General features: G+C 56.0%; 1 protein-coding gene across 3 annotated transcripts in view; it reads right to left on the bottom strand.

Annotated features, from left to right (window-relative positions):
• Positions 1-423: 423 nt before the first annotated feature.
• The window catches only part of UROS (uroporphyrinogen III synthase), a 34427-nt gene continuing 25840 nt past the window's right edge, over positions 424-9010 (bottom strand). For all 3 annotated transcript variants that reach the window (XM_059053865.2, XM_067024340.1, XM_067024341.1), the window contains exons 7-10: positions 7413-7493; positions 6488-6573; positions 5467-5565; positions 424-812 (exon numbers count right to left, since the gene is read on the bottom strand). In XM_059053865.2, coding sequence (XP_058909848.1) covers positions 678-812; positions 5467-5565; positions 6488-6573; positions 7413-7493 — 401 coding nt within the window. In that variant the 3' untranslated portion in view covers positions 424-677. The remainder of the gene's footprint in view (positions 813-5466; positions 5566-6487; positions 6574-7412; positions 7494-9010) is intronic.

The following is a 9010-nucleotide window of genomic DNA, read 5'->3' as shown; positions in this document are numbered from 1 at the left end:
ACAGAGGTCTTTCCTACCACAAGCTCACGGGGCTGACAGACAGACACGGGTTTCATTCAACCCAGCTCAGAAACCAGGCCCAGCTGATAAAATGGGAATAAAGTTCGGGGACGGATTCCCGAAGCCTCCCTGCAGGCCCTGCATCTGCACGGGGGCCCCTCGAAGTCAATCAGCCTCCCCAGCCTCTGGGAGGCCCGGCTGCCTGATGCGGGTTTTCTGTCTCTGAAGGAAAGAAAGCCTCTCTGTATTCGAATGACAGTTATCCACAAAGCAGGCATTCCGAGGCCCTTCTGTAAGATGAATAAAACTCCTTCACGCACAGCAGACTTTGTCATTCATACCAGGTTTGTCAGTTCTCAGAACGTGGGCGCCAAACACAGCTTTGCACCGAAACCAGACAGCAAGGAACAAGGCACAGTCAGCACGAGTGGCCAGTGCACTTTATTTGATTTCCTTCTGCTGCCAGAGGAGCCGCGTGCGCCGGGCGGGGGTCCGGGCTGGACTCCACGAAGGGACGTCAGGCGCACGTGGGCCTGACGCGGCCCCGGGTCAGGGTGGGGGTTCCCCCGGGCTCGAGGCAGCAGTGTGAGGGGGCGGTTTCCCGGGAGCCCCTGCCCGATGCCCGGCTCCGCCGGGACGCGGTAGCACCTGGCCCTGGGCCCACAGGGGCCTCCGACTCAGCATCCGTGGGGCTGGAGCGCCGTCCTGATGCCCGCGGCCAGGGCTTGCGGCGTGGGGCTCTCTGCGGTGCAGCTCACGGGCAGGCCCTGCGCGGCCAGGGCGTGGGCTGTGGTGGGCCCAATGGCCACGAACTGCGGGAAGAAGACAGAGGGGCCTCAGTGCACCAGCAGGGGCCGATGGGAGCAGGGCCTGTTGCCTCCTGTCTGTCGGGACGTGGCTCCTCGCGTGAGCGCTTCTAAACGAGATGACGCCTCCCGAGGTGAAGCCAGGTCACCGCCTGCGAAAAGCCTGCGTCTCTTTACAGCCTCGCCTTCGGCCTGAGCGAGCTCTCTCTAGCCCTGCGGCCGGGGCGGGGGCAGGAGGGGCCAGGAATCCATCAGCGCCTGCCACGCGGGGGCCGGGTGGGGCACAGAACAAAGTCTGAAAGGGGCTCTGCGTGCAGCATGGGGCGGTGGCTGGGCCCCAGGAAAGCAGAGCAGTCAGGACCAGGGCCCGGAGCCAGAGGGTAGGGTTCACGTCTCAGCTCCACAGGACGGTGGCCTCAGCAAGTGACCCACCCGCTCTGGGCCTCCGTCCCCTCCTCCGTGAAGCAGGAAGGTTAAGAGGTTTCCTCATCAGGCCGCTCTGAGGATTAGACGAGCAATGTGTGTAACCACGCGCACGGCCCGTGCCCGGCACAGACACACGCCCGGTGACCGTCAGGGGCTCCTACCTGCGGGACCATCGTTATCGCAGATTAAAAGCTCCAACGGCCTGGGCCTCGTCAGCGGGACGCCCCGCTCCAAACAAGCCTGTGTCTGATGCTCCCATCCAGAGCCTCCCTTTGGGCTGAACATGATTTTTCCTTGTGACTCTGGCCCTTGCTAGCCGTCATGACAAATCACTAGGCTTTCTGATGCTCGGTTTCCTCATCTGTGAAAGGGGCACAATGGCCCCGCCTCTCAGTGGCCAGAGCAGGGTGAACTGAGAAGATCGACGGCTTCTGGCCGCGAGAACGTGCTCATCTGCAAGCTCCTCTGGACTGACACCGCGTGGCAGTGGTCTGTGAAGGTGAGCCCCCCGACAACGGCAGCCCCTGCCCAGCACCCCCGTCACCCCCCTCCCCAGGCAGGCTGGCGGCAGTGTGAACAAGATACCGCCCTTGCACAGCTTCAGGACGCTGTGGCCTGACACCCCCACCCAGGGTGTGTGGGAACGAGAGGAAGGAGGCTGCTGTCCCACAGAAGCTCGGGCTCCTGTAGCTCCCACGCCCCCCACCCCCCGTGAAGCAGCCACCCCTCAAGAAACTCCCTGAGGAAAAAAATGAAGCTGGACCCCTACCTCACATCACAAACAAAAATTAACTCCAAATGGGTCCAAGACCTAAATGTAAGAGCTAAAACCATAAAACTAGAAGAAAACATAGGAGTGAATCTTCAATGACCTTGCGTTAGGCGATGTTTTCTTAGATACATGATGAAAAGCACAAATAATAAAATAAAAACTAGATAAAGAAAACGTTTGTGCTTCAAAGAACACCGTTAAAAAAGTGAAAAGACAACTCACAGAACGGGAGAACGTTTTTGCAAATCACTTATCCGATAAGGGACTTGTATCCAGAAAAAAGAACTCTTACAACTGAACAAAAAGGCAACCTAGTTAAAAAGTGGCAAGGAGGTGAATAGACACTTCTCTAAAGAAGACATAGAAATGGCCAACAGCACGTGAAAAGATGCTCAACATCACTAGCCATTAGGGGAATCCAAACCAAAACCACAACAAGAAACTACTTCTGGTATATTCATAGAACGGACTGTTACCTGGCAATACAGAGGAATGGAGTACTGACACATGACGCTACGGGTAAACCCTGACACCATTATGCCAAGTGAAAGAAACCAGTCTCCAAAGGCTATATACGGTATGATTCCATTTATATGAAAAGTCCAGAATAGGTAGATCCACAGAGACAGAGATTGGATTAGTGGTTGCTAGGGGGCTGGGGAATGACTCGAATGGATATGCGGTTTCTTTCGTGGTTCTGAAATGTTCTGGACCGAGAGGGTGATGGTGGCACGCCTCTGTGAATTTACTAAAAACCACTGAATTGTACACTTTAAAAGGGTACATATGTAATTCATACAAAGTGAGTTTTATCATATGTGAATTATATCTAAATAAAGCTATTTTTTAAAGAATTTTCTGGCGGTCCAGTGGTTAGGACTCTGCATTCCCACTGCTGAGGGCCCGGGTTCACTCCCTGGTTGGGGAACTAAAATCCCACAAAGCCGTGCAGCGCGGCCAAAAAAAAAAAAAGCTGTCTTTTTAAAAAAGAAACATTAAAAAAGAAAGAAAGGCGGCCTTTTCTCCATTGTATATTCTTGCCTCCTTTATCAAAGATAAGGTGACCATACGTTCGTGGGTTTATCTCTGGGCTTTCTATCCTGTTCTACTGATCTACAGTTCTGTTTTTGTGCCAGTATCATACTGTCTTGATTACTGTAGCTTGGGGGAAAACTGGACAGCTACATGTAAAAGAATGAAATTAGAACACTCCCTAACACCATACACAAAAATAGACTCAAAATGGAGTAAAGACCTAAATGTAAGGCCAGACACTATCAAACTCTTAGAGGAAAACATAGACAGAACACTCTATGGCATAAATCACAGCAATATTCTTTCTGACCCACCGCCTAGAGAAATGGAAGTAAAAACAAAAATAAACAAATGGGACCTAATGAAACTTACAAGCTCTTGCACAGCAAAGGAAACCATAAAAAAGATGAAAAGACAACCCTCAGAATGGGAGAAAATAGTTGCAAATGAAGCAACTGAGAAAGGATTAATCTCCAAAATTTACAAGCAGCTCCTGCAGCTCAATATCAAAAAAACAAACCACCCAATCCAAAAACGGGCGGAAGACCTAAACAGACATTTCTCCAAAGAAGACATACAGATTGCCAACAAACACATGAAAGGATGCTCAACATCATTAATCATTAGAGAAATGCAAATCAAAACTACAATGAGATATCATCTCACACCGGTCAGAATGGCCATCATCAAAAACTCTAGAAACAATAAATGCTGGAGAGGGTGTGGAGAAAAGGGAACCCTCTTGCACTGTTGGTGGGAATGTAAATTGATACAGCCACTATGGAGAACAGTGTGGAGGTTCCTTAGAAAACTACAAATAGAACTACCATATGACCCAGCAATCCCACTACTGGGCATATACCCTGAGAAAACCATAAAAGAGAGTCATGTACCACAATGTTCATTGCAGCACTGTTTACAATAGCCAGGACATGGAAGCAACCTAAGTGTCCACCGACAGACGAATGGATAAAGAAGATGTGGCGCATATATACAATGGAATATTACTCAGCCATAAAAAGGAACGAAATTGAGTTATTTGTAGTGAGGTGGATGGACCTAGAGTGTGTCATACAGAGTGAAGTAAGTCAGAAAGAGAAAAACAAATACCGTATGCGAACAAATAGATATGGAATCTGAAAAAAAAAAAAAAGGTTCTCAAGAACCTAGGGGCAGGACAGGAATAAAGACGCAGATGTAGAGAATGGACCTGAGGCCACGGGGAGGGGGAAGGATAAGCTGGGACAAGGTGAGAGAGTGGCGTGGACTTACATACGCTACCAAACGTAAAACAGCTGTAATTTCAGGAGAGGCAGTTTGGTCACAAGATGACTTTTCCCCGTGAGCCTTTTATTCCCTCTGAAATCGTCGGGTCACAGCAGAGAGGGCGTCTGCAGAGCTCCGCTCTCGGACTCACCACCACGGGCCTGGCTGGGCCCACGGAGGAGCCTGCCTGCAGGGCTGCACCCGGGCTGCAGACAGTGTCCCGGAGCAGTGCCCCGGGCAGCTGAGGCCCGTGCTCCGTCCCTGGGCACCGACCCGGAGTGAGCTCGCCAGCCGGGGTGGAGGGAGGGGCCGGCAGTGTCTATACGGCTGAGGCAGTCCTGACCCCCCAAGGGCGCTGTAAGCCGCACGTGCCATGGAAGGTAAGGGCCTTCACCCCTGGCTGTGTGAGCGCCCGCAATGCTAGCGGCCCGTCCCAGGCGCTCCCAGTCAAACCCACGGCCCCTCCTCATCCGCCCCGAGCCCTTTAAGCACATCCCCATCACAGGCACCGCAGGGCTGTGACTGCTTGTAGACGCCTAACAGACAGTCCCGAAAGAGTGCGAACGGAAATCCTTTGAACTGAAAGACGTGAAAAGGGGAATCACTTTGAGAATAATTTCAAGGCAGTTAGATGGGAAAAAAGGGAAAGGATGCTAATACCCGTGCCAGGCCGAGCTAAGGACTTTGCCTGAATTCTTTCCTCTAATCCTGAGACCAACCTATCCGGGAAGACCACACCCATGTCTATAAAAGCCACAAAGGGATAATTATCCTCATGCTACAAGTGAGGAGAGGGGCTCAGAGAGGTTAAGTAACTAGTCCAAGAGCACCAGCCAGGAAGTGGCACTGCTGAGCTGCAAGCAGGGGCCTGGGACTCCTAAAGCCCTGCCTTTTTGGGGGGCGGGGGGCGGGGGGCATACCGTGCAGCATGTGGAACTCCCCGGACCAGGGATCGAACCCGTGCCCCCTGCAGTGGAAGTGCAGAGTCTTAACCACTGGACCGCCAGGGCACTCCAGCCCTGCCTTTCCTACAGAGCTTCCCTCAGGGCATCTGTGAAGTCAGGGGTGCTTTGACGTCACATGGAAACTCTAGGCTAGTCAGGAAAAGTTAAAAAAAAAAAGAGCATCTGAAAAAGATCGAAAGCCCACTGAATACCTCACCTTAATCTGGTCAATGCTGTCCCCAGATAACTCCTGAATATGCTTGAGACTGTGCGTCAGGCCAGAGGGACTGAAAAACGTGATGCTGGCTGGAATGCCCTGCGGGCAGAGAGAACAAGGTCAATCCCTTGCCTTGGGGCCGAGGAAAGAGATGCTCCTCCACCGGGCGGCCGTCAACCCCCAGAGCCCCAGGAAGCAGCCCCAGTGCGTTCACAGCAGGAGGGACCCCACTGATGCTGGCGTTCTGGGCTCCACGGAGGCGGAGTTCAGGTCGGGAACTGCTTAGAGAGGGGTGCGATGGGAGAGGCTGGGTGCTGCTCCTTGGTCGCTCTGCAGGCCCCCAGATCAGAGGACGCCGGCGCCGTGGACCCAGCGCCCAGGAGAGCGGACAACGCCTCGAGCTTGTGAGGCTGAAGGGCGCTGATCAAGGAAGGCAGCAGCCCGGCTCCCCGTCACCTCCCCATCCCTTCCGGAAACGGAGCAGCAGACAGACTGGCCCACTCGGCCTTTCTGAAAGCTTTGGCTTGTGCCAACAGGGGCTCCGAGTACCAGCCAGGCATTCAGAAGCCTGTCCTGGGAGAGGACGGGGAGGCGCCTTACTGGATACAGATGTGGAAAACCTCGATCAGCCCAAACAAGAACCGTGCACCCTTCTGCCCGAAGCCTCCAAAGGTTCCCGCGGCCTCCCAAATTCAATGCAGACTCCCCCGTGGGCCCTGAAGGCCTTCCCAGTGTGGGCCCAGCCCCTCTCCAGCCTCTGCCCCACAGCTCCACCATTGCCCCACACCATGAAGAATGACATCAAGGCCGCTGTTGATCCCAGGCTGTGCAAAGGGCTTTGTGTAAATTACCTCCTCTAATCCTTGTAAAAACCTTATAGATAGGTCTATTCCTACTTCCCAGATACAGAGATGGAGCCAAAAGGTGGCCCCCTCAAAGCGGGACAGCTGGGGATGGCAGAACCAGCGTAGGCTTGTGCCCCCCGCCCTGCCCGCCCCAGCTCCCTGGAAACCCCACACACCTGCTGGGAGTAGTAGCTGTTGAGGTTCCCCTGGATTCCTGGGTGTGGGATCGTCCGGTAGACGGTTAAGCTTTCCATGGGAATCCCTGGACACAATCGGGACACAAACCAGGAGACAGACTTCAGTGCCCCGGGAACACACCGTGGGGTAGTGGAGACCCCTCCGGTGCCGCACGACCCTCCCGGAACAAGCCGCCGGGAGCTGAGAGGTGTGGGCTCAGTGCCAGCAGGCTCAGCCGGCCCTCTGCAGCCTGCTGAACACTGCGCAGTGGCTCACGCGGTAGAGGAGGCTGAGATGACAGAGGAAGGACGAGGATCCCGAAAACTCAGCCTTCCTTCGTACCAAGGACGCCTCCTGTTCCCGTGTTTTTGTGGGTTGCCTGCAGGATTGGCCCCGGGCGCTCCCCCACGAATGCTGTCCGTGTGGAATCCCACACCGAGGGCCAGGACTGCGGGCAGAGCTTGGAGGGAGTTTTACCAGCCTGGGGGCTGAAGCCACGAGCCTTCTAGGGCCGGGACCCCTTGGCCCCTGGCACCTTGGGATGGAGCCCGGGGGGATGGAGCTGGAGCGAGCCGAGGTTGGCCGGGCATGCGGACGCCGCTTTGAGCGCGTGATGAGATCAGCTCCCCAGCTGGACGGGCTTCCACACGTGCCCGCCCCAGGGTCGCCACCACGCCACTGCCCACCCGTCCTCCTGGGGAAGGCTCCGTGCCCCTCTGCGTGCTCCCAGCTGAGCCGAGCGGGTGGATGGGAGCGGGCCTGAAGCAGCAGGGAGGACTGCACCCCGCACCTAACGTGAGCGAGCGGCGCCCGCCTTCCCGCCTGGCTGGTCCATCCCAGGCCCGCTCTTCCTGAAGGTCCCCAGGGCTGACACTCCGCCACCGCGAAGGCTCTCGGTGGACCCCAGAGAGGAGGGGGAGTCACCTTTGTCCTTGAGCATTTTCGGCAGGATTTCTCTTTTGAGGGATCCACAGGGAAACAGAAGAGGCAGTGCTGGCGACTCCCCTGCGAATAAACAGGCAGACTTTGTAGACGGAGGAGCAGCTCCGGGCCCCGCCCTGCGTCTTTGGCCCCAGGACCCGGAGCCGGAGGAAGCTCACGGGGGTCACGTGGGCAACAGCGCGCAGACAACTAACATCCACGAGAGCCCGGGGCTGCTGTCACCCCACTCCCTAAGCCCCTCCCGTCGTGGTGGCTTCGGGCAGCAGCCACCACTTAGAGTGCAGCGACCAGTCAGGTTAGAGGTCAGGCCTGGTGGTGGCCTTGGAGCAACAGTTTCTGCCTCTGGAGGAGCCCAGATGGGCCGGGAGGCGTTGGGGGCCTGGGCTTCCGCCGCGAGGAGGCAGGAAACGGCAGCCGCCGCAGCAAAGACAAGCTGCAAGGACTCTTCTCGGCCGCCAGGCCAGGAGCCCGAGGGCTGAGGGTCAGCCGCGCAGGGGCCCGGCCTCTTGCCCCCGCGCGCATCTCCGCCCTGGGAGACTCAGCCGCAGGCCTCGCTCTGCAGAGCCGTGGAGACGGCGTGTGAGACGCCACCTCCCCGCAAAACTGATGGGCGGTCAGATGGGAATCCTCCGCACTGAGGGAACCAAGCACTTTCGTGGAGGCGACCGCTTTCCCCTTCCGTCTGTCCATCAGGTGTAAGGAGCTGCAGCAAGTGCTGCTCAGGCACAAACACGCATTTCCCCACATCTAGAAGAGCTCTCTGAACGCATCCCCTTTCGGTGCCTGCAATCGGGCGGGGGGGGGGCAAGCCAAGCTCCCCGGCTCCGGCACCATCTCCACGAAGGCCCAGCTAAACAACAGGAATGACTGTAGGCGTCCTTATTTCAAGTTGTCCAATAATTACAAACCAGAGAGTGTTTTACTTAAACAGCTCTGCAAGTATCAGTACCGACATAAGAGAACACAAGCCACTGGAAAACTTTAAAATATACTGTAGATAATAGATGCTCACCGCTTTCTCTTTTCCAGCGTGAGGAAATGTTTTCACGCAGCATAGATGCCATCCCCCGTGACACACTTTCAAAGCCATGACCGGGTGCTACTCTGAACCAGAGCCCAGGCGTCCCTCCAGTGTCTGCATGTCCCTGTGTGTGCTTGGTGGTGGGGTGTCCAGGAGCCTAGCGGCCAAAGCAGCTCCCACAGACCCTTCCCAGCACCTGCTGTGGGGCAGCTGTAGGACCAGCAGCCAAACCAGGGGCCTACTTTTCCTGCAGGCTCAACCCCAGGGGTGTGCGAGGGGCTTCCGGAAGATTCCAGTATCGGCCCTTCGCAGCCTCTCTTCTGCGGGTCCAGCAGAGCACTGAGCTGCTCATCTGTCTCTGATTGCTGGTCACTACCAGGGAGATGGGGAGTTGGACGCACACCCCGGTGCAGGGCAGGCGCCTTTTTCCCACTGCGCCCCCCGTGCCCGGGGCAGAGGCGGGCCGAGCAGGACCGAGCAGCTCAGCTGGCTTCATGGAAAAGCACAACCGCAGCAGCGCAAGGGAGGAAAACCTGAAAATGTCCTGGTTGAGACCTGC

Source organism: Kogia breviceps, chromosome 2 (assembly GCF_026419965.1).
Source record: "Kogia breviceps isolate mKogBre1 chromosome 2, mKogBre1 haplotype 1, whole genome shotgun sequence".
Taxonomy (NCBI): Eukaryota; Metazoa; Chordata; class Mammalia; order Artiodactyla; family Physeteridae; genus Kogia; species Kogia breviceps.
This window is presented reverse-complemented; position numbering and strand designations above follow the sequence as displayed.